Below are 25,563 nucleotides of genomic sequence, written 5' to 3'. Positions count from 1 at the left end.
ACTGAGAGGAAAGTAGAAGAGAAATTGTTGAAGGTTAGCATAAAAAAAGCACCTGAGTTAGATGGATCTATTGCTTTGGATTCAGGGGAGGTCCCTGTGGATTAGAGATGTGTGAATGTGGATACATCTAGGGGATGATCCTAGAGGATCAAAAGGTCTGATTACTCTTGTTGCCTTTTGATCCCCTAGGATCAAAAGGCAACAAGAGTAATCAGATCTGTTAGCTTTACTTCTATTCCAGGGAAAATAATGGGGTAGTGGTTAAAGAAGTAATGTAGGACCATCTAGACAGAAGGTAATTATACTGCAGTCACAGCATGGATTTGTCAAGGGGAGGTCTTGTCTAACCAATGACTGGTACTATGCATTCGTTTTTTTCATGCAGTTCCTTTGTTACTATGCAGTAACAAAGGAACTGCATGCGAAAAAAATTAATTTTGATATTATATAGCTGGATTTCAGGAAAGCTTTTGATACTGTTGCACATAAAAGACTGCTGTAGAAATTAGAGCAGTATGGCATTAAAGGCAAGTTGCTGCTATGGCTAAAGGGATGGTTGAGTGGGAGAAGGCAGAGAGCGGTTATCAATGGGCATTGCTTTTTGTGGACTAACGTTATTAGTACAGTCCCCCAGGTTTCAGTGTTGGAGCCATTGTTGTTTTCTATATTTATCAATGATATTGATGAAGATATCAGGTTTAATGTCTAACGATGCAAATGGCAAAAGACTGGTAGGATGGTTAATTACAGCAATCAAGGTATGCTACTGCAATAAGATCTAGAAAAATTAGGCAGATGGACTGAAAAATGGCAGTTGAAGTTTCATATTGAAAAAAGGTAATTTCATTTGGGTAGCGGTAATCCCAGACTAACAGATAACGTACCAACCGTGTGGTACTACACTCAATGTCATGGAAAATGAAAAACACTTGTGGGTAAAAAATGTGGGTGCAGCCAAATATGAAGTTCTCTAAGCAATGCAGACTGGTTCTACTTCTAGCTTCATACAGTTAGTATGATGTGGTCGTTAAAAAGCACAGGGGGCATCGGGGAAAACTCAAAATTTATAGTTACGCCTGTGGTCGTCACACAAAAGAATGTATGGCCCGCTATTTAATGAGCGGCTGATACACCGTTAAGTTACAATCAGACTGGTCGCTGGAAGGTGATGCATCGAATGCAAAGCTGCCTGACTCCTAATTGAAAAGCGGTATAAACCCAAAAAAACAGTACCCCTCAGTCTTGGCAAGATCGACCAGGTAGTTCAACCTCAACTCTTGCACAATGGGCCTCCTGAACTCCAGGGTCGGCCTTGGTTACAATGAAAAATAATAAATTCAGTTCTGTAAAATTTCACGCGGCGATTGTATATCTCCCATTTCTAATGCGGATTTACTTCTCCATATATAACTTTATAAAATAGATGTCCTAAACCAGAATACAGTCTGTACAGTGGTATCGTCACCATTCTCCCCACACCGGGTGGAAAAGGCCCAGGTTCGGGCCTTTTCCGCCCGATGTGGACGAGAATTTTCCCGTCGTCATCGACGGGAAAAATTCAGTCGATGACGCGAGGGACTTTAGTGGGCTTTTTTCACTCCGTGGATGAGTTAGTCGGTGTCAGGGGTCGATAGCAAGGTTCCACCCCCAAGAAACTGGGTTTTTTTTTCGTCCAGCACACAGGCAAATCGACCAGAGAACACACGCAATTTACAGACAAAATAAATACGGGTATATGTAATCATTTACAGGGTATCTTAATGTCATAATTTATTTATTTATTTATTTTTTAAAAGCAGAATACAACCACTCCCGTAGAATTTCCTACCAATAAAAAAAATGCTCGGTGTTTCGCTATGGTTAATTCCTCAATATTTAGTTTCATCATGACTAATCCACAATAAAACAGAAGAAGCATGCCATTCGTCAATTTTCCATTGACACCATCTAGTCAGCACTGAGGCCAAAGGTTGCGGAACAGCGTATATAAAATATCTACAGCCGAAAACATAAACGAAGCTCCATATTTCCAGTTAGGAATTGCATCGGCATCGCCTATCACCGTGGCGCATGCGCATATGTGTCGTGGTAGGCCAACACGTGCGTCATAAGAGAAATTAGATAAATAGAGAAGGAAAACTTCATCTAGAGGGACACGTGCTATGTTTCGTTGTGTGGTGTTAACCTGATGATCCCTTTGGGTTTGTATGGATGTAAAGTAGTAGTGGTGGTGTGATAACAAGAAATCATCATGTGGGGAATATTTACAGTTGTGTTTTGTGTTATTGGCAGCTGTGTTACTCTCCACGAGTACAAAGTTCCAATTGGTAAGTAGATTTTAACTAACTAAAAAGACATTAACCCCTTGTACGGTGGCAAACGAAAACTATTCTAATTCAAATCAGAACCACTGGCTTCAGTTGTGAAAAGGATAAAACAATATACATCAGAGGATTCAGTTCACCGCGATGTTCTCTTTTTTAGAATTATTTTGCAAGTCTTATTTAAGAATTATTTATTCCCGGACACAGTTTGATTTCTATTTATATCAGTAATATACTGATGAAAATAGAAATCAAACTGTTTCCGTAATAAATAACCAAACTTCCGCTCTTCATGCTGACCTGAAATTCGTAGTCAAAACGAAGTAACATTTTTGCAAATCAGATAATATTCAGTGCTACTAAGAGTCACTAAAGTTCAGTGATATTATTTTATGTGAATCCTTAACAAAACACAATCAGTTTCGCTATTTTTTTATTACTAATTTATTTTTCTCCCTGTTGGAAATTTTATAAAGTTATCTATACCTCTTCTCATGAGATACTACGGCCAGATTAGAACTATTTTAATTGGTGCACTGCGACCAAAGTAGTTCGATGCGCCAATAATTCCCAAAACAACCAACCTATTTTAATTCTTGCTAAACGGGAAGTACTTCAGGAAGCATACATAGTGCGTATAGTTTACTATTAATAAACTGATCTTCACAGATATTTGAACAAATGAGTCGATGTTCAAAATTTACAAAGGCATTCAATTTCAAATTAGATGGTATAACTTTGAATTTAGTTTGTTTACCTATGGTTGCCACACTGGCATATTTAACGTGTATTCAATCATAACCCGGAAGTAATATCAGTATTCAGGGCTGCCCTTATCAAAGTAGTTCAAATAAAACTAATAAACTTAAGTTTAAAAATGGATTATAATTTACTGAAAGAAAGTAATGTGGTCAATAATTTTAAAATGAGAAATACTGGCGAAAAAAAATGATAAACATAGCCTTACTTACCCTTTCATTTGCATCGAATATTATTTGTAAGGAAGACATTATTCCAATTTACTGGAAAAAAAAAAAAAGTTAAATTTATTAATAACTGTTCCGAAAATACCAGGTATTTTTGAAAGGAGAATGTAATATAATTTTGAGTTTTATATTACTTTCTAATTGTGGGTTTTGGAATAACACACAACTTACAACATCGTAAAATAACGCAAACGTAAACTTCTTGTTAGGTTCACACTACTGTTTTCAGTTCGTCTCCCTCAGTAAAATACAAACGAATCCCATTCATAAACTGTTACAAGAAATATCAAATAATCTTAATATTATATAATTAAATATAAATAATTTGTGGTTTGTAAAATAAAGTTTCTGCTTATTTTTCTTCTTAACAGTTTTATACTACTACTACTAAAATATATATATATTTTAGTAGAAATATAAAACTGTTAAAAATTCAAAATTTACACATGACTAATTTCGTAATAAATAACTAATTTCGTAATTAAAAATAAAGTAAAATAGTTTAAATTATTAATTCAGAATTATAACATTTATAAATATACTTACATAGCAAACATTATCTAATACTTGAGGAAACATTATACGATACATTTTAAACATGATGTAGGAGTTGAAGGACGATCTTCCATGCAGTTAACATGTAATACATGTAAAAGGTAAAACGCTACTCTGCGTGAAATAGAAATAATTTATTTAATCGCAGTTTTCGCTTCTGACGTACCGGTAGTTCTAATTAAAAAAAAATTAAGCGAACGTGACTAAAACCCGAAATAGAAAAAAGTAAGTCAACACAGCATTTTGGGTGTCTTTTAGAATGGGGAAAAAAAAAAAAAAAACCCTGCACGGGACGTGCATTTTTGTTGACATTAAGTATATTATTATCCAACATGTAAATTAAAAAGCGGTAACTGCTGTTCAATTAATTATTGCTAATTCACACAGAGCAGTGTTCTACCTTTTGTACTTAATAAAGTTTATGATTATACATTTACGATGATATTTTACAATTACCCATCCAAAGATATATATCAAATACATAATGCTGAGGGAACAATATGAACTAATGTGAACGAATGAAATTCGTTTACTGTTAACAGATTCTATACATACAGATGATTTAAAAAAAAAAAAAGATAAAGTACACTACAATTAAACTTATTATGCCACATGCATGTTCAACATAAACGCTTTTAAGAGGTTGATTTATGGGCACGGTGACAATCTCGATTTCGAGAAATTCTGGCCGGTTGTCCTTAAAAACTATCAAAATGTCCTGATATTTCACAAATTACACAACGTTGGCAAAAAAGTAACTGAAATAAATGGAGCCAATGATAATCTGATTTTCCCACTTTGTTTTATGATAATCTTTTCAATGAGCTCTGTGTCCTTAATTCAACTCAACGACACCTTGCTAGCTGCATGGGAAAAGGAGAATGTATCTGCAGAGCAGAGCAGAGCAATGAATTCAAACATTTCCAACGTGGAAACATTAATATTCCAAACATACAGAAAATTAGAGAATTCCTCTCCCCCCCCCCCTTTTCCAGGTAAAAATGCTGATTGAGAGGACATTTTATTTAGAGATTTGAAAAATCATGGATGAACACTGAAATAAAATCTCTATTGATACACTAGATCAGGAGTGGCCAACTTAATTTGTGATGCAATCTACTTTTTTCCTTCAAAATGTGCCGCGATCTACCATCTCAAAAATTTCATTGCACAAGGTGCACAAATCGAGGAATGACTGTATATTTAAAATTCGTCGTGATCGACCGAAATTAAATCTGCGATCGACTGGTAGATTGCGATCGATCTCAGAAAATGAAAAGGAACAATTATGGAAGCAGAGTTACGGGTAGAAAAAGTCACCACCAACTTCATCATTAGATGAGTAGCCATTGTGCATATATTAATCGCCAAAACAACTTATGTGGTGACAGTATATTGCGCGTATTCTTGGGTCAGTTTGCCTTTTTGCTGGACGAAAACCCCTTTTTTTCCAGGAGAAAAAAAAAAAAACACCATGCAACCCTCGCCTAAGACCGACATTGTAAAAAAAAAAAAAAAAAAAAACCTATAAAGATTCCTCCCGTCATTGATGGGATATGAACCCGGGCACTTTCCACGCGGTGGGCTAATGTTATATTAATTTGATATATTTTTTGTTGAAGTTTTTTTACACGTTATTTTTTCTTTTAAATAAAAGCGGGCAATTACTTATATGAGATTTAATTTTTATACTTTTGTAGTAATTTTCATATAAAAAATACATAAATCAGGAAAAAATTCTTTGTTGTAATATGTGTCCCGAATTTAGGGTCAGAAAATGTGATCACCGTAGTTATGGGCTGCAACAAAACCAAACGTTCAACAGTGTAATTGAATAATGCATAGATAAAACAATATAACAGCACAGCCCCTGACAGAAAGGGGCAAGCATGCATGCGTTTATCTGCACCGTGACATTTGTAGACTTAACACTGCTATAATCTATTTGAATGACATAGCAATTTAAATTTATACAGATTTTTTTTACTAGTCATCAATCAAGGTCAGATCAAACACACAACGAAGAACATCAAATCGAAAATTTGTTGACGCGTTCAATCAAAAGAAAGACAATTTCAATCTGAACTCGCGTTACACTCACCGTTATTGTTATAAAAAATAATCAATCTACACATGCAGTTATATTACATGTAATAATTTTTTTTTTAAATACAATGATACGCACTCATTATACCTAAATCTCCCATCACTGCTAATGGTTACCCATGCCAGTATAGTGATTTTGCTCCTTGTTATTCGTCTGCAGAGATCTTGGTTCGAATTCCGTCAATGACTGGAGAAATTTCTGAACCTTTCTTCAATCGAGGCTGTAGTTAGCCTATTTCAGGCGGAGAGAGTAGGGTCCCCCGTGAGTTATTCAGAGTTTTTCAGCTCGCACAACGTGCAAATCCGCCCATGAACACATGCGTGAACAAACATTACACAATGAAGCAACATAGTCTTAAGTCGCAGATACTCACAAAAACAACAATACTTACCTACTGCAAAAAAAAAAAAAAAAAACATTAAAAAAATAATGTTATTAGTAGAGGAACTCGACAATAAAAACAGTTTTTACTGTCGAGTCCTGCGGATGAATTTTATCAGTTACGCGGACTGCAGGGTGGGAAAGAATAGTCTAGACCAGTGGTTTTCAACCTTTTTTAATAACAGCACCCCTAAGTAATTTATTTTATTTTGTGGCACCCCTACTCAATTTTCTGCCTATTAGATCCTATTCTCTCTCTCTCTGTGTATGTATGTATGTGTGTGTGTGTGTGTATATATATATATATATATTTGAATAACGTTTGAAATAGTTGGAAACTGAATCTTTCATAATAAAAATAAAATAAAGGTAAAGCAAAGATCAGAGGCAGCGAAAAGCATATTCCTCTACATGATGCTTGAAATATATAAAATAAATTAGAATAAGAATTAAAAAATAATTCCAGCGGCATGGCAAGACAGAAGAGCGAAAATAGTCAAAATTAACATCACGATCAAACCAACAGGGAGGGAAGAGAGGGGTAACAAGAGTAAAAATATTGCAGCAGAAACTCTAAGATAATAATAATAAAATGATAATCCATTAAATTTCGAATGCCAATTAAATAGAAATTTAACGGCGCCCCTTCTGACGAGCACTAGGTCCAAATTTATGTGAAATATCACCAACAGAGATGTAAACCACTACAATAAAACAAACAAAAATAGACTGACCAACACGCCCCATCTCAACAGAGGACCACAAGGCCAATAATGGTCAGGGAATCGTTGCATTTCGATCGCTAGACAAATCGCCGGAAAGGCGAATCGATCGAAAGATCAGTCCGCCACCCGATCCCCAGATCGAACTGCCAATCAGATTTGAATAGCGATGGTCCTGATGCAGTCCTGATTCCCTGACCATTACTGGCCTTGTGGTCCTCTGTTGAGATGTGGCGTAATGGTCAGTCTATTTTTGGTTTATTTTTGTTTGTTTTATTGTAGTGGTTTACATCTCTGTTGGTGATATTTCACATAAATTTGTACCTGGTGCCCGTCAGAGGGGGCGCCGTTAAATTTCTATTTAATTGGCATTCGAAATTTAATGGATTATTATTTTATTATCTTTACATTTAGATTTTCTAAATTATCTTAGAGTTTCTGCTGCAATATTTTTACTCTTGTTACCCCTCCTTCCCTCCCTGTTGGTTTGATCGTTATGTTTAATTTTGACTATTTTCGCTCTTCTGTCTTACCATGCTGCTGGCATTATTTTTTAATTCTTATTCTTATATATATATATATATATATATATATATATATATGAAAACGAAGAAGTGGAAGGAAAAAAAAACTTTCATTGGTGAAACTTATAATATGATAGTTATTACAATAATATAACTATAAACAAAATTACAATTCATAATACAAATTATATATACTGATATAATTTAATCTTTATATAGAGGTACTAAATAAACATCAATTATAGACCACCATAAAATTAAAAAGATACCGTACACCTTTTTATGATGATATAAATTTAAAAAAAAGTTTAAGTAACTTAAACCCAAATTATGTGGTACTCGTAGAATTTGTTGCGGCACCCCAGTTTAAAACCACTGGTCTCCACAGTGGGGTGCACCTTCCCTATGGGTGCGCGAGATGATCCTCAATAAAATCGTGAGGGCTGTTTTTATTATCTAGATTTAATACATTATACCTAGACAATAAAATCTAGATATAATGCATACCATGTAAATTATTCATAAATAAAACAAACAGTATTGCATTACATTTACTACACTTGTTACATTATTGATATCTTATCATTTTGTACTTGAACTTCAATTTAATTTTGTTTTGTATTTTTTAATTTGTGATATTTTAAAATTATGTGTGATTTAGATAAATGTCTTCCATGTAAATGATTTATAAATAAAAAAAATATATATTAAACTTACATATTTAATTTTTTTTTCCGGGGTGCACGCTAGTCATTTTAAGTAAAATAAGGATGTGCAACCAAAAGTTTGGAGTGTTTTTCAACCAGGGTGCCGCAACAACATTCCAGGGTGCCACGTAATTTGGGTTTAAGTTACTTAAACTTTTTTTTTAATTATATATTTATTTCATTATAAAAAGTGTACGGTATCTTTTTAATTTTGTGATGATCTATAATTATAGATCATCACAAAATTATAATTTGTTTATTTAGTGTCTCTATATAAAGAATAAAATTATTATTATATATATGTATGTATGTATGTATATGTTTTATGAATTTTAACTTTCTTTATGGTTATATTATTGTAATAACTATCATGTACTTTTTTTTTTTTTTTTTTTTTTTTATATACACTGAGTGATCACTGAATTATGACAACCTACCTAATACTTCGTAGGTCCTCCCTTTTCCCGCAGTACAGCAGCTATCCGACGTGGCATTCATTCAACAAGATGTCGGAAGCGTTCGGGAGGTATGGCCAACCAGGCTGTGTGTAATGCGGTCAGCAATGAAGGCATGCAGGTGATTGTTTTATCCAGACGCCTGATATGCTTTTCCATAGTGTTCCACAACTGCTCTATGGCAGTGGACGGCAACCAGTGGTCCGCAGAGTAATTTGAATATATTTGCAATTTTGGTGTTTATTAAAATGTTTCATTATATTCTGTTTCTACTTTTTTGCAATTTTCGCCTTATTACATTGCATGTTTATAAAAGTCCCAGTGCGATATCCGGTATTAGCTATGCTTTTATTGTAAAAAAAATATAGAAAGCTATTTCTATTGTTGGGCTTATTCAAGAAGCGACTTTTCGTCAACGCTATACTGTGTTTATTTAATACGATACTCTTCTTAGGTAAGTGACCAGTGATATTTTTATTTTAACTGTGCACGGTGTGATATTTAATGGCATCAAAGAGCTTGAGTTTGATAACTATCTTATTTCTTGTGTGGTTTTAGATTCAAATAAAATAACCCCAATGAGTCAGAAAAAGCAAAATCATTTTGCGCTTCTTAGGTAACACATCGCGTTGTCATGAGTTGGTTAATGAATCAGAGACTCCGCAGCCACCGCAAGGCATCATCAGGAAGGACATTAGAACTGGAGGCGGAGAGAAGAAAAAGTTCAAAGTTTCAAGAAAATATGATGCGGACTACTTGAAGTTTGGATTTATTCAAGAACCTGGAAGTGAACTGGATCCATGGCCGCTTTGTATTATATGTTCTGAGAGTTTATCCAATGATGCCATGAAATCTTCGAAACTCGGCAGGCACTTGCAGTCAAAACACCCAGATTTAGCTAAAAAGCCAGTTGAATTCTTCCAAAGGATGCGTGAAAATTTTCAAAAGCAAAAAAGTTCATTAGCGACAATGATTGTTGACGATAAGTTCTTAGTACAATCTTCTTATTTGATAGCACTTCAAATCGCGAGATGTAAAAAGCCGTATACGATTGGAGAAGAATTAATTAAGCCTTGCTTGTTACACGCCTGTGAAGAGGTTTTGGGGAAACAGGCTGTCCAGAAACTGAAAGGAATTCCTACGTCCGTTAACACTGTGAAGCGCACAATTGAAGACATGGCCGAAGATATTGAAAATCAAGTGATTGCACTTGTGAAAAATTCTACGTTTTATTCAATTCAACTTGACGAATCAACAGACATAACTAACAAGGCAGTTCTTCTTTGTTTTGTGAGGTTTGATTGCCAAGGAGAATTAAAGGAAGAACTCCTCTGTTCGCTAATCTTGTCGGGTAGAACAACAGGCTCTGAAATTTTCAATGCACTTAATGGTTATTTCCTGAAACACAGTATTGAATGGAAGAAATGTGTTGGGATATGCACAGACGGTGCCACAAGCATGACTGGACATCGTTCAGGAGTTGTTGCAAAAGTGAAAGACGTTGGACACCCAGACATCTTGTTTACTCATTGTATTATACATCGTGAGCAACTTGTGGCGAAAAGATTATCTCCAGAACTGCACGAAGTACTCTCTGATGTAACTAAAATTGTAAACGAAATTAGCCACAAAGCGCTCAATTCTCGAATATTTCAGGCATTTTGTGAAGAAATGGGTTCTCAGCATACTCATGCTCTTCTTCACGCTGAGGTGAGATGGGTGTCGATGGGCAAAGTACTAACCTGATTGTTTGACCTGCGCCACGAAGGCAAGTTATTCTTCCAGCAGCAAAATAATTGGAGGTTCCGTGATCTCTTGTCCGACAACGATTGGCTAGCCAAGCTTGCATACCTGGCAGATATTTTTTCTCTGTTAAACGAGCTGAACACGTCCTTGCAAGAACAGCTTACGGACGTGTTCACACTGCGAGGCAAAATGGATGCATTTCAAAGGAACATATTGCTGTGGTAAACGCGGTTGGCTGAGAAGATCTGCAAATGTTTCCAAATTTTGATGATTATATGAAACAGGAGGATGTCAGGTAATAACTCTTGTTCGAATGCACTTACAGTCGCTCACTGACTCTTTTGGTCGTTATTACCCAAAGGAAGAGAACCCCCAGACAAGGAAATACGTGGATACTTGATCCATTTTCGGCGAAAATCGAGGAGAGTAATTTGAACATGAAAGAAAAAGAAAGCCTAATCGATCTATCATCCGACGACAGTCTCAAATTCCACTCGTCCCTAACAAGATCTCATTTTTGGCTTTCCGTAAAAAGTGAGTACTGAGTGAAAAGGCCATCGAAATTTTAATTCCATTCGCAAATACATATATGTGTGAAAAGACATTTTCATCAGTTACGGCAATTAAAAACAAGTACCGCTGTCGGCTAGAAATACAAACGGCTCTCCGTGTTGCAGTAACGTCATTGGAGCCGAGAATCCAACAGCTTATTTCAAACAAGCAGCAACAAATGTCACACTGACATTTGTTGCTGCTTGCATAATGTTAATATAATTAATGATATCCAATTTTTTGCAAATAACTTGGAGTACAAAAACAAGTGTAAGTACCATTTCATATTTAGAATGTTACTTTTAAGAAAAAATCATGGTAGTGGTCCCCGGGATTCAAAATTGAGTTTAGTGGTCCGTGAGGTCCGAAAGGTTGGCGACCGCTGCTCTATGGGATTGATATCGGAGGAGTGCGGGGGCCAATCGATGTGCTGGAAGTCAGAACTGTGTTACTCAAACCATTCCTGCACATCAAGTGCCCGATTGCTCGGCGCATTGTCATCTTGGAAGACACCATCGACATTCAGGAAAAAGTGTAACATAGCGGCGTGTACACCGTCAGCAAGCAGCTGACGATAGCGGAGACCAGTGATACGTTGTTCCACATGCACCAGGGTCCAAGTTCCTGCCAGTCTCACACCATACAACCACCTCCGGCTATTCCAACTGTTATCCCTGCAATTTTAATACCATGCATGATGGAGCCTCATGTCGTTGACGCCAAATCCGTACACGACCATCCACGGTGTGGAGTGAATAACGTGACTCATCCGACCAGCACACCTTCTTCCAGTCTTCTAACGTCCAACTTGCATGCTGTTTGCACCAGGCGAGTCTTTTACGCCGATGAATCTTGGTTAGGAGAGGACACCGTAGGGGTCGTCTGCTGGTATAGCCCATGCGTGCGACGCATGGTCATGCTAGATATTGTTTCGGGTTGGCCCGTGTTGTATTGGGTAGTCACCAGTGTAGTCATGGGTAGTCAACAGTGCTGCGCCTGTACGAGTCGTCGGACCCGGCGCTCACCGCTAACATCAACCTTTCGCTGGCTTTTGCAGTTTTGCCGTCGGGTCGTTGTTTGACCATTTTGACGCCAGTTCTGGTACACTTTCACTACGACGGCTTTCAAACACCCCACCAGTTCAGCCGTTTTGGGAAATCGAGGCACCAGCTCGTCGAGCTCCCACAATCTGTCCTTTATACAAGTCCGATAAATCCCTACAAGTTGGAAAACTGCACACCTAAAACCCAACAAAACCTCCGGACCAATCGGCCTCATATCGCCCCATAGCCCTACTCTCTACCCTAAGCACACTCTATGAAAGGCTGCTCCATAAAAGGATCATGAACCATTACAAAACCACCAACCTGGAATCACCCAGGAAATATGGATTCAAACCGGGCTTCTCGACCATTGAAGCAGTCCAAAATCTCATAACCAAGGTAACCCAAAGTAACAAGAATTACTTTCTGGTAATAGCAGTGGATTTTTCTGGGCTTTCGACACCGTCTGGTGGCTGAGCGTCCTTGGCAGGCTCCGGAAAGCAGCATTCCCAGAAAACTTGTATAACAGTGTCCGGGCATATCTGTCGGATAGGAAAATTGAAGTCATCACAACTTTCTGAAAAGTAGTTAAAAGCGTCCGAAGAGGCTGCCCACAGAGATCTGTCCTGGCGCCACTAATGTGGAACCTGGTGTTTGATGACTAAAAGACTCTATTGCTAAAAGACTCTCTAAATATCAGACGACCACCGCAAATAAAGATAGCGGGATCCACCATTAAACTAGCAAAGCAAATAAAGTATCTGGGTATTATCCTGGATGGAAACCTGTCCTTTACACCTCATCTCACCTACTTGAGAGAGAAACTAAGGAACTATGCAGCACTTGTAGCAAGAGTATCTCGCAGGGACTGGGGACTCAACAGGAATACCCTGTCTCTATATTATAAATCAATATTCATCCCAGCGATCACCTACGGATCGCCAATCTGGTTCAGGAAGGCGAACCGCGGTCAACAGAAGACTGCTGGACACTGTCCAAAGAAACATACTTCTAACTACAACTAGGGCCTGCAAAACGGTGAGCACCCACGCTCTGCAGGTCCTGGCAGGATCTCTTCCGCTGGACCTCGAGGTGACTAGATGTGGACTCATGTATTCATGTCCAAGGATATGCCTGCCTACATCTATGACTTTACCTTGGACCCAACCAACAGCCGGAAGGCAGAGAAACAACGAATAGTGGCTCACATGTTGAAGATTTGACAGCACAGATGGGAGATGTCGCCCAAGTTACAAGAAGCTTCATACCGATAGTCGCAAAAATGTACCCAAAAGCCCCCTCGTGGTTCTATCCTGGGCTAAATACAACCTTCCTCCTGACGGGCCACGGCCCATTTAAAGCAAAACTGAACGCACTCGGAATAATAGAGTCCACATGCACCTGTGGAGAACCTGAAACCTGGTAGCATATTATGCACGACTGTGAATGCTACGAAGAACACAGAAGTAGACTTATAACTGAGATTCAATACTTGCCGAAAAATCAAGAGTACCATCTACTGGATTCAGAAGATGAATACAAAGCCCTAAGCCGATTTGCACTTGACGTCTTCAATAGAAAGACGTCAAGTGCAAATAGCCATCCAAAACGAACAGATGACCACAAATAATAAAGGCAAACTGATAAAACATCAACGCAGAGGAAAGGATCGCAAAATACTCAGGACAAACGGCGTAATATGCAGCAGAATAAATGGAGTACCAATACTATCACTGAAACAGCATCGACCTAGGAACCAATGGGAATGGCACCAGCCAGGATGTCGTCGCTCCCAGGATGAACCCACACACCTAGAAAAGGACTAAGCCCCACCAACGAGTCATCATCGAACTGCACTTGCTGGCGGGCACTGCAAATTGACGCTATGGCAAACTGGGCGGGGCTCCCTTGCCCAGCCCACATTAAAATTTCCCATCCCTGGTGGGGTGAGGGGAGGGTTTTTCTGTCCCCTCCCCACCACCCCCTCTTTTCCCTCTGGTGGGGTATGGGCATGCCCCAATGATATACCTGGGGTTGCCTTCCCTATTGCCTCCATATTTCTGTCTTTTCCCCCCCAGCCTTCCATCTCTCTCTCCCTACTCTACCTATATATCGCCAGCGAAAAGCGAATGCACCACACAACGAAAATTTTTAAATGCCAAACTCGACACACTTGCAACCTCTGTCGGCCTAACTAGATTCAAACGTTTATCTCCCCCCCCCTTTTTATATAGGTCCTAGCCACTGAAATCTCAGGAAATTAGGTGGCAGGACCTGCCAGAGTACTTATCTAAAAATATTGGTGTACCTGGTCTGCCTCCACGGGGCGAAGTGTGGGCAACGTTGGGCCTCAGTAGGGGTCCAGATGAACAACAGAACACAACACTACACATGTATAATATCCATACACTTTTAAATCTCTGGCCTTCCCAGCGAACTGGTACACCTACAATGAAAGCAACGCGGAGATAGGGGAAACCCCTGGTGCCGTTAGATACTAAATACACTTTACTTTAGTCCGATAAATCCTACCTTTTACACATCAAGCTCTGAATTTTACTGCGTACTGTACCACTGACACATTATCCATGCTACGTTGGTTGACTAACTGCGCATTCTCGTACCTCATGTGGTCAACGGGTTGATTCAGTTTTCATAGGGGTGGTCATAATTCAGTGATCACTCAGTGTGTGTGTGAGTGTGTATGTGTGTGTGTGTGTGTGTGTGTGTGTATATAAACACAACTGTTAAGAAGCAAAATAAGCAGAAAAAGGAAAATAACAAAAGTTATCGTATGTCTAATGCTCCAAAACGCGCAGTGCAACAGTAAAGGAATCAAAAGGATATAGATAACGTGTGGTTTGTAAAATAGATAAAAGTGTCTGTGAAAATGGAAATGAAAAGTACACGCGGTGTCTGAACTAAGAGAAGTTTAAAGGATAGTCGAAAGTGGAAGTGAAGTAGTGGTTAAACAGGTGAAAGAATTTGAAAAACCTAGTACAAAAATGAACTGGGACTGAGGAAGCAAAAAAAAAAAAAATAATAATAAATAACCAAGAAATAAATAAGTAAATAACACTATATTCAGATATGGGAGGGCAATTTTAGCAAGAGGTCGAATCAGGGGATGGCAAATATACAAAATCTGAATATAGTAGATGAAAACATACCGATATATGAACCGTGCGCAGAGGGCCATTGTTTATGTCGCAGACCTGCTGAGATGTGTGGGACATATAGAATGTCGGTCATCCTGCAACCACTACAGCTGACGAAGGCGGCCGCTGCTGCCGAAAGGTTCTGCATTAGTGGTTCTAGTGATTTTAAACAATTTTTATCGCTTTTAATTTTATATATTTTATTGAATTTTATTCTTGTAACAGAACATTTATTTTTTGTTTTAATATTTTAACATACTGTATAGTTATACGATCAGTACGAATGTATTTTATTTTTTATTATTATAATAAAGACGTTTCAGATTCGAGTCAGTGTTATTTAGTAATATTACAGATGAACTGTATGATACATAGTCAGGAAATTCATCAGGGGACTACTCCTGACCATGTATCAGGCACTGCGTTTCCAAACATGTCTGTAGTATTAGAAAAAGGGAGAAGCAAATATGCGGCCTTTATTGTAATACTAGTAGACAAGGTAGTCCCAATTTTTTTGGGACTACCTTGTCTACTAGTGTTATTTACTTATTTATTTCTTTATTTATTATTATTTATTTATTTATTTATTTTTTTTTTTTTTTTTGCTTCCTGAGTCCCAGTTCATTTTTGTACTAGGTTTTTCAAATTCTTTCACCTGTTTAACCACTCTCTAATATATATATATATATATATATATATGAGAGAGAGATCTAACAGAAAGAAAACTGAATAGGGGTGCCACAAAATAAAATAAATTAAATTACTTAGGGGTGCCATTATTAAAAAAAAAAAAAGGTCGAAAGCCACTGGTCTAGACTCTAGAGGACGTTACATAGCTCTACACATAGGGTAATAATGAAGGTAAACCACAAGAAAAATAATGATGAAAACGAAAAATTAAAACTGTTTAATGTTATTATTATATATAAAATATTATAAAACCACGGCTAAATCCCAAATCAGACAGAATACTACATCTAGCAATAGATACTCACTATGCAGACAGATACTTAGATACCACTTTCTGCAACCAAGAAACTCTATGAACAAGTGACACAAGAGATAAAGGTACTTATTCTGATACCACGAAGGAAATCCTCATTTTGATTGATTCAATGGTCTCAACCAATTCATGTAATAGAAATTCGAGGTTAATACCACGCTCGTCAGTTGCGTTAAGAAGAAGAAATGGGAAATTACTGACAGTTTTATTGTTAAGTGGAACAATAAACAGTCGACGTCTTCCAACGTGTCTGGTTATCTGCCATTAAATTACTAAACATAGATCAAGGCAATCACATCGAGCATTGTAGAGTTAACAAAAGTGAAACAGAGGCTTTTATTTTGCATTTTTAAAAACAGGAGATACACGAAGAATCAAACGGTAGATCGTTTTAATAAAGAAAATTATTACATAACGACTATGGATACATCAGCTTATATAACGTGACTATCATCCAAAAATAATTGAACATTATATAAATGACAAGCAAAATTAATTAAAAAAAATCATAAAGTTACTCACTAGCCAGTCATGATAATGCACTTAGCTTTAGGTCCCCTAATAAAATGAAATAATTTTGACAAGTGATTAAGTTCCAGTTTGGTTAACAGATGGGCGTTCTGCCCATCTGCCAACCGGATGGGCAGAACCAGATGGATAAGCTTAAGAACCTATAAAATTCTAGCAACTTAAGGATTAATAAAACGTACTACATAAAAGTACTACATAAACGATGTTACCGTCCTGAACTAGGTAAATGTTGGAAGTGATCACAGAATGGTAAGAAGCACACTTGACAGAGAGGTAAGAAAAAGGAAAAAACTGACTCGAGTAAATAATACGAAGGTCTTTGAGATAACAGAAGATGAGAAAAAGCAGTATGTACTGCAACTTAGGAACAAGTTTGAGTTTTTCTGCAGACCTTTCAAGACCAAGATATTAACGAGGAATACGACTTTGTGAAAGTGATAAAGCCCAAGAAACCTATAGGTAAAAAGAAATCCAAAGAAGAAAAAATTTGTCAAGAAACACTTATCATGATGAACCGAAGACGACAAATGAAGATCAAGATAAACACACTGACAAGGACAAAATTGAGTATTTGAGTTATGCAAAGTCATTAGAAAGAGACTCAGAGAGGACATAAGAAGATTTAACACTATAAAAGTAGAACAAGCATTAAGGGAAAACAAAGGACTTAAATCAGCAGTAATGCAGAAACACAAATGATACTGAATTTGAAGAATAGTGATGGTGTACTTATAAATAGCAGAGAAGGCATAATTAAAATAGCAGAAGACTACTATAAAGTATTATATAAGGGATAGATGGATCACAAATTAGCAACACATATGACATACCCGATATCCTCCCTGATGAGGAAGAACATGCATTGAAGAAAATGAAGAATCAAAGAGCCCCAGGTGAAGATGAAGTTACTGTAGAGTTGTTAAAATTAAGAGGAAGAGACATGATACAGAAACTGGCAAGACTTCACAAAATACATTAGGAAAGGCGTGACACCTAAGGAGTGGAATAATGCAATCATAATTTTGTTGCATAAGAAAGGAGATAAATTAGAAATTAAAGACCAATTAGCTTGTTGTCCCACATCTACAAGCTTTTTTCGCAAAGGTCATTACTAACAGATTAGAAAGAATACTTGATGAATATTTACCGAAAGAGCAAGCCGGCTTTAGGACAGGATACTCAACTATGGATCACCTTCAAGTAACATCACAGCTAATGGAGACGGCCTCCGCAGCCGAGTAGTCAGGAGGGGGAGTGCAGTAGTATACACTCTTTGGGTAGACCGGGGTTTAAGCCCCTAACTGCTAAATACGGGCGATCTGCCAACCCGTACTGGACCAGCATGGCAGATTATGGTCCATTTCCCTCAGCATGAATCGTTGAGGAGGCTTCCATCCTGCAGTGGGTTGATAATGGCTGCAGTTTACTTTTTTTTTTTAATGGAGAAAGCAAACGAATATAAAAAGCCATTATGCATGGCATTTGTGGATTATGAAAAGGCATTTGACTCCGTACAGCGTAAGCCTTATATTGTATAGAGTCAAACTGCCGGAAACATTGCCTTATGCCATAAGGCAATGTTTTGGTCACTGGAAAGACAAGGCAGAGACATCCCATTCATTATGATTTTGAGGAAAATATATGAGAACGCTACATCCTTGATTAGACTAGATCAGTGGTTGCCAACCGGTGTGCCGCTACCCTTTTCAATTATGTAGCGAGATTATGAAACATTCCATTGAGTTCGATGGCAATCACTATTTCAGGTGTGCCATTAATATTCGTCTTTTAACTTAAAGTGTGACTTGGAACAAGTCTTGGGTGAGAAAAGATTGGGAACTACTGGACTAAACAAAGACAGTAGTAAATTTAAAATTGAGAAGTTCGACAAGGAGACACAATATATATCCGAAGTTGTTTACTGCTGCCCTTGAAGAAGCTTTCAGATTGGACTGGTCGCAGAAAGGAGTCAATGTGAATGGAGAGTACCTAGACCATTTACGATTTGCAGATGACATTGTAATCATAAGCCATGATCCCAAAGAATCAGAGGAAAAGCTTAATGAGTTATGCAGAGTTATTAAGGATTTCAGACTAAAGATGAATATGGTAAAAAAAATTGTAATGATGAACAAGTATGCCACAGGAAGGCATATAATCATTGAAAGAGCAGAAATCGAAAAGGTGGATTCGTATACTTATCTTGGACAAGTCATTAGCTGTAATAATGATAAATGGCTGGAAGTCAAGAGAAGAATAAATTTCGGATGGATAGCATTCAGAAAATATAGTCACATACTGAGGAGCAATATCCAATTTGTCTAAAATGTAAAATAATGAACCAATGCATACTCCCCACCATGACTTATGGAAGTGAAACTTGGGCACTCACCAAAAGAATGGAAGAGAAGCTGAAAACTACACAGCGAAGAATGGAACGTATTATATTAAGAATCAAACTGCTGGATAAGAAGAGAAACAAATATCATAAACTGTACTTGAATTTCAGGAAGGCTTCTGATAATGTTGCATATAAAACACTGCTGTATAAATTGGAGCAATGTGGCATTAAGGGCAAGTTAGCGCTTTGGATAAAGGGATGGTTAAGTGAAGGAAGACAGAGGGCGTTTCTCAATGGGCACTGCTCTTCGTGAATTAATGTTATCAGTGGAGTTCCCCAAGGTGCAGTGCTGCGCCCATTGTTGGTTTCAACATTTATTATTGATATTTATGAAGGCATATAAGGCTTAATGTCTAAGTTTGCAGATGGTACGAAGGTTGGCAGGGTTATCAATCAGTGTATGTTGCTGCAAAAAGATCTAGACAAATTAGGCAGATAGGATAAGAAGTAAAATTGAAGTTTAATATTGACTAATGCAAAGTATTTCATATGGGGAGCTAATCTCAGATTAACGTACCAACTCTGTGGTACCACACTCAGGGTTGTAGTGAATGAAAACGACCTGTAGGTAATTGTGCAGTCAGATATGAAGTTCTCTGAGCAGTGCAAACTGGCTGCCAGAGCATGTCATGGAGTTTTGTCAATAATATACAGGAATTTTGCTAGCAAAGACAAGGAGGTGATTATCCCTTTGTATAAGGCAATGGTCAGGCCACACCTTGAGTACTGTATATAGGTCTGGAGCCTCATTTTAGGAAGGACATGGATCTGTTGGAACGGTGCAGAGAAGAGCAACGAGATTAGTAAGAGGAACAAAGGGAGAGTCTTATTAGGAAAGGCTTCAGTCCTGCAAACAGCTGCGCCTGTGAGGAGATCTGATTGCGGTGATTAGGGCTTTCAATGGATTGAGTAAGCTGAATGCTAATAGAATCCTTACTCTTGATCAGACTACACACGAGGGAGCATAAATTGAGAGCAAACTGAAGAAGGATGGTTGCATGGTAGATGTGCATAAATTTGACTTTAGCCAGTGGGTGACCCGCTTGTTGGAACAAACTCCCATCTGGTGTTGTAAAGGTGGGTAGTATTTATCTAGTTCATCTAGTATTTATCTAGTTCATCCTTGAATAAATTCAAGATTGAACTAGATAAATTGTTAGACTAAAGAATTTATTGTGAGAGGTTTACGATAAGAATAAATATTGACATGACAAAGGATATGAGAGTGGGAAGAGAAAGGCATGTGTTAAATATAGAAATAGGAAGTAGGGAAAGTAGAACATGTGAGCAATTATAGGTAGAAGAAGCAAAGAGTAACAGAGAAATAAGAATAGCAATGACTAAAAAAGGCTTTTACCCATTTCTCCAGAATATTATGTGGGAGGTTTGGAACTGCTTTAAGGAAAATATTGGTACGGTGTCTGGTATGGATTGCAATGCTTTATGGAGCAGAGACATAAATAATAAGGATGAAATATGAGATTGGAAAGTTTTGAAACGTGGGTGTGGAGGAGGATGGAAAAGATAAGATGAGTCAGTAAAGCAAGAAATGAGGTTTTGAGAATGGTGGATGGGAAGAGATGTTTGACTGAAATAATCAGGAGGAAGAAAAATTAGACTAGTTATGTGTTGCGAGGTGATGGATTGATGAAGGATGTAATGGAGGAAAAAGTTGAGGGGAGGAGCCCAGAGGAAGATTTAGGGGAACTGTGATTGAAATTGTGAGGGAATGGTGGAGATGAAGAGAAACAGAAAGGCTGATGATAAAGAGATATGGAAAGTGAAAGATATAAAAAAGCTGAATCGTGTACTTGAACCAGCCCTTGGCACGTCCAAGTACACGTTTATTGTTGTCTCATGCTATTTACGTACCATGAGGCAACAACAGACAGAAAGAAATGCAGAGAGAGAGAGAGAGAGAGAGAGATTATGCTTTAGAACAATACAGAGACATTCATACTAAAAGTTTAACAAACTACCACTACATTCAGCTAGGCAATTTGAAATAAAGTTTACCATAGAGTAACAAAATAATGCTTTATTATTCATACTTTTGGTGGCTTATTCTAATAGTTAATTGTCTAAGGCATTATAAATCAATATTACTTAAATTAAATCAGATAAATGACAGTTAATTTTAATGACAAAATGGGTATATAAGTAAAAAAAAGCGAAACTCTAAGTCGGAATAAGCAATTCGAATAATATATTTGTTCGGAAGCATATTTTACAACTGACGTCTCACTTCTGTTCTAAGTCCCAAAATTGTTGATTTTTCCCTACTTTTCATATTCAGTTCAGATTAGTACCATTTAAGATTCGAATCTATACATGGACACACATAAATCTATTGCTCATTGTTAACCGAGTAAAAAAAAAATTCTTAAACGTCTTTCTCAAATGTTTCAATAATATCAAGTTTTGTTATTGATGAACAGCGCTACACGTTTACATTTCAAAGACATTTTTGCAACACACGACGACGCCATGCAGTTCACTCAATTACAAGTATAAATAGAAAACTAGTGCAGCGAAAATTTAAGATTTCCTCCAGCAAAGAGCATATCGACTACAGAACACACGTAATTTACAGACATTATATACAGCGCAATATGGCCTAAGTTGTTGATGCACATAAAACCCCAACAAAAACAACTTGTACAGCAGCCTCGCTTAACGTATTTTTACTTAAAATAATTTTAGAAAAAAAAAGCAATTACAATTCGAAAGGAACATAACCTACGGGATCATAAAGATTTGGGCCTCACCTGGGACAAAGACCTCACGTTCTTGCCCCATTTTAATGCCACTCGAAAAAAAACATATGCTGCTATATGGGCAGGGAAACAGGAGATCTCCAACTTCCATAAACCACATTTTATCACTAACTATATTCTCCGTAATATAACCGCAATTCCATTGTATGCCTCAACGATATGGTCCTCGGCACCTCCATCTTACCAAACCAAGTTCCTATCCCTGGAATACTGGATTTTAAAATGGCTAAAAACGTCGCATGCCTACCACCTTCAATCTCAAAATCTGTCATGCTCTCTAATCTAAATATGTTATCTTGGAAGTATAATATAATCTCCAGGAACCTCGTTATATTCGCCCAGCTTCTCTCCGAAAAATTATGCTCACCTGATATATGGGATATCATTGCTAGACCGTCAGATCGTAATAACTCATACCAGCGCACTGCCATTCAGATCCAAGCTGCGCAGCATGACCTCCCTGGATAACATGTTTCCATTTAATTCCATGGAAATATTGAACAGGTTATCCATTGACTGTCAGAAGCTCTGCAAGGACAAAACATACAGATCCGCCTCTATGGCAGGTATGTAAGCCCTGGTCAAACTGTAGGTGATATGACTTCTGGGATGCTATATTATCCATATTGTTGTATTTATGTATCTATGATTATGTATTTATGTTATCAGATACTGTTTTAGACCATGCATTGTATCAATTCATTTGAGTACTCTGTACATAGATTGTAATAGTATGGCAATATTTATTTATTCATTATTATCATGTAACCCGTGTCCTCTAGCTCGATAGCTGTAAAGGGACATTTATTTGGAAATAAATTGATATTAATAATAATGTTCTCGTTCGGCTTTTTTTAAAACTATATTCATTGTTATATTTAAACCTAATATCTTTACTGATTTTTTCTAGGTGCCGTGTTCAGTCCAGACACTGAGGCTTCTCTCACTGCACTGAGGTATGCGTTCTGGTCGCACAATAATAACAGTACCTCATCATCTCAAGTATCGTTCGAGTCAGTTATAGAAAGATATGATTATGTCGATACTCTTCAGATTAGCCGAGCAAGTAAGTTATCAGTACTAACGTATAAGCGATTGATAGCTCATAGTTAATATTACGTAAACTGCACAGGATCATTAGCAATCGTGTCTTCCACGATATTTAAGCTGCACGGATTAATCCCGGCTAATATGTCTCTCCTTTCTTAGAGTTCAGGTTCTGGAGGCGGGGGGGGGGGGAGGAAGCAGTAAGGAGATGTGTGTGGACTGTGTCATGGAGACACAAAATGATGATTTATTGTGGCATCAACCCTGCTGAAAAATAATAGAATGTCACTAATATGTTAATAACATAATCGCGTTTTATTAGAAGTTGTGTAAGTTGAAAACCCGCACATTTTATGTACTACACTTGCTTTTTTTTGGCACTTTCAACGTTTCTTTGTATGCTGTTAAAAAGAATGAAAATTTTTCAAAAGATTTCATTAAATTAAACCAAACATATCTTGAGAATTACTGCATAAATGTAGTATTAACATAGTATAATACTAATAATGTCATTAATAAAATTTATTGGTACCAACTGCTACCCAAATTGCATTCTATGCAAGTTCAGTTTGTTACTGTCGGGTAAGATTTTTTATTCCATGTTTCCATGCCGCAAACAGTTGATCCGTCTTTTGCACATTTCCAACTTTTCGTCACAATAAGCCTCATGACTAAGTTGCCTCGGTATTTCATCCAAAACAATTCTTAGCTCAAGTCCATTTATAAATTATTTTAGAAGATCCAATAACTCTCTGATACTATAAGCCAGATAATTTCTTTCCGACAGAGGCTTTAATATCTACCGTGTCATCTAATTAACTTTCTGGAACTAACTGTCATTATTATTGTCATCAGCAACTTTAATTAGCCTATAAACTATCCGGGACTTAAATGGAATCATTCTCTACGCGATTAGAATTGAAATTAATGATTTCATGATGTCAGTAACAACGTTCAGGGTGATAACGTATGGCCTTCAAGAGAATGCTTAAAGAGAATGCTGATGGGTGGCCTTCATGCGTCTTACTTTGCAAACAACTTATTATCGCGAGAAAGGAAATACAAGACAAATGAAAGCATCAGTAAAAATGTTGCAGAAGTTTGAAACAGAATTCTGGAGCGATAATGATTTTTCTGTCTGATTTTTGCGATATGTTAACTTCAAAACCTGGCATGTACTTCCATGTACTCATACAAGTATAAGAAATTCAAACAAGTTAGTTATTGAATGGAATTACGAATCACTAAAGGCAATTTAGTAGTGTGTGTGCGCAGCAGGAAAGGAAAACACGTAAATTACGTGCCAGAATATACACTGCCTTGCAACAATAAAATGAGGATCTACACTGTGCTGCCACTTTATTAGGTACACCGCTGATGTGCACACAAATGGTTTGTCCCACAACGTTGCAAGTCACATGACCACAGTTGTGGATATGAACTCAGCAGAACAATTTTTCTAGTAACAGTTAAGCGTACAAACCGTAGCAAGAATGGGGAAAAGGGATCTATCGGACTTCGAACGTGGCATAGTAGTAGGTGCAAGACGTGCCGGACAAAGCATCTCTGAAACGGCAGTTCTCCTGAACTTTTCACGCCCCACAGTTTCAAGGATGTATCGAGAATGGTGCAACGAACAGAAAATATCCCCTCAACGGCACTCCTGTGGAAGAAAATCGCTTGTTGATGAGACATGTGTGGACATGTGTATATGTAAAGGGCGGCACCTGGAACATTCGTTCAACTCCGCCTCGTATCTCTGTGAAGAACCGTATCACTACAAATGGGCCAGATATGTGTGTGACGTAGGTTTGTGCGTATTATGTGTGTTCTGGCCTCTTGGCTACCCAGAAGCATCAGTCACCTGGACAGATGATTCTGGGTACTTGTCCACACCACGGGAAGGTGGGCCAGTCCCAGTATATCACGTAACGTCTCAAAAGAGACTCTGACTCACCTGGTGTCGCCAGCAGGTAGGCCAGGATCCTCTGGGGGCCCATTCCAGACTTCAGCAAAAAAAAAAAAAAAAAAACACATTCACCCGTGGTGCACATTTTGAGAGAAGAAAGAAAAATTTTGAAAAAAAAGGGGGGGGGGAAGGAAAAAGAAGGAAAAAAAAGAGAGAGAGAGAGGTGAGGAAAGGAAAAAAAATAAAAATAAAATAAAATAATAATATGCCTGAAAAGGTCAATAGGTTGTTGATCTTTGATTGGTGCTTGAGGTTATGTTGCTACCGCATTAGTTGTAAGCACATCTTTTCTTCTGGCAAAGGCAGCAGCTGCAAAAGCATGGAGTGCAGACAAGTGATGTGGGGGTCAGAACAAGTTGGTCAACTTGATTTATGCTGAAGGATGGGTATATAAGTAAAAAAAGCGAATGTCTTCATTCCTAATGTCTTCATAGCAGGCACATTTGTGGAAAAGATGTTGCCAATTTTCTTTTGCTCCACAGAAACAGAAGTCATTGTTTAACAGGCCTAGCTGGTGGAGTTTTTTGTTAAGGGATCTATGCCCAGTAATAAGATACGATGTTTCCAGACTAATT

The 25,563-nt window shown here is 37.5% G+C and overlaps 1 protein-coding gene across 1 annotated transcript in view; it reads left to right on the top strand.

Moving 5' to 3' along the window:
- Window positions 1–2,138: 2,138 nt before the first annotated feature.
- LOC150090591 (glutamate receptor 1-like) overlaps window positions 2,139–25,563 on the top strand; it is a 194,034-nt gene continuing 170,609 nt past the window's right edge. Inside the window, exons 1-2 of the mRNA XM_090371710.1 lie at window positions 2,139–2,327; window positions 22,883–23,038. Of these exons, the coding sequence (XP_090227836.1) occupies window positions 2,252–2,327; window positions 22,883–23,038 (232 nt within the window). The 5' untranslated portion in view covers window positions 2,139–2,251. The remainder of the gene's footprint in view (window positions 2,328–22,882; window positions 23,039–25,563) is intronic.

The sequence above is a fragment of the Mastigoproctus giganteus genome, chromosome 1 (genome assembly GCF_048544385.1).
Source record: "Mastigoproctus giganteus isolate SK-2022 chromosome 1, ASM4854438v1, whole genome shotgun sequence".
Classification (NCBI taxonomy): domain Eukaryota; kingdom Metazoa; phylum Arthropoda; class Arachnida; order Uropygi; family Thelyphonidae; genus Mastigoproctus; species Mastigoproctus giganteus.
This window is presented reverse-complemented; position numbering and strand designations above follow the sequence as displayed.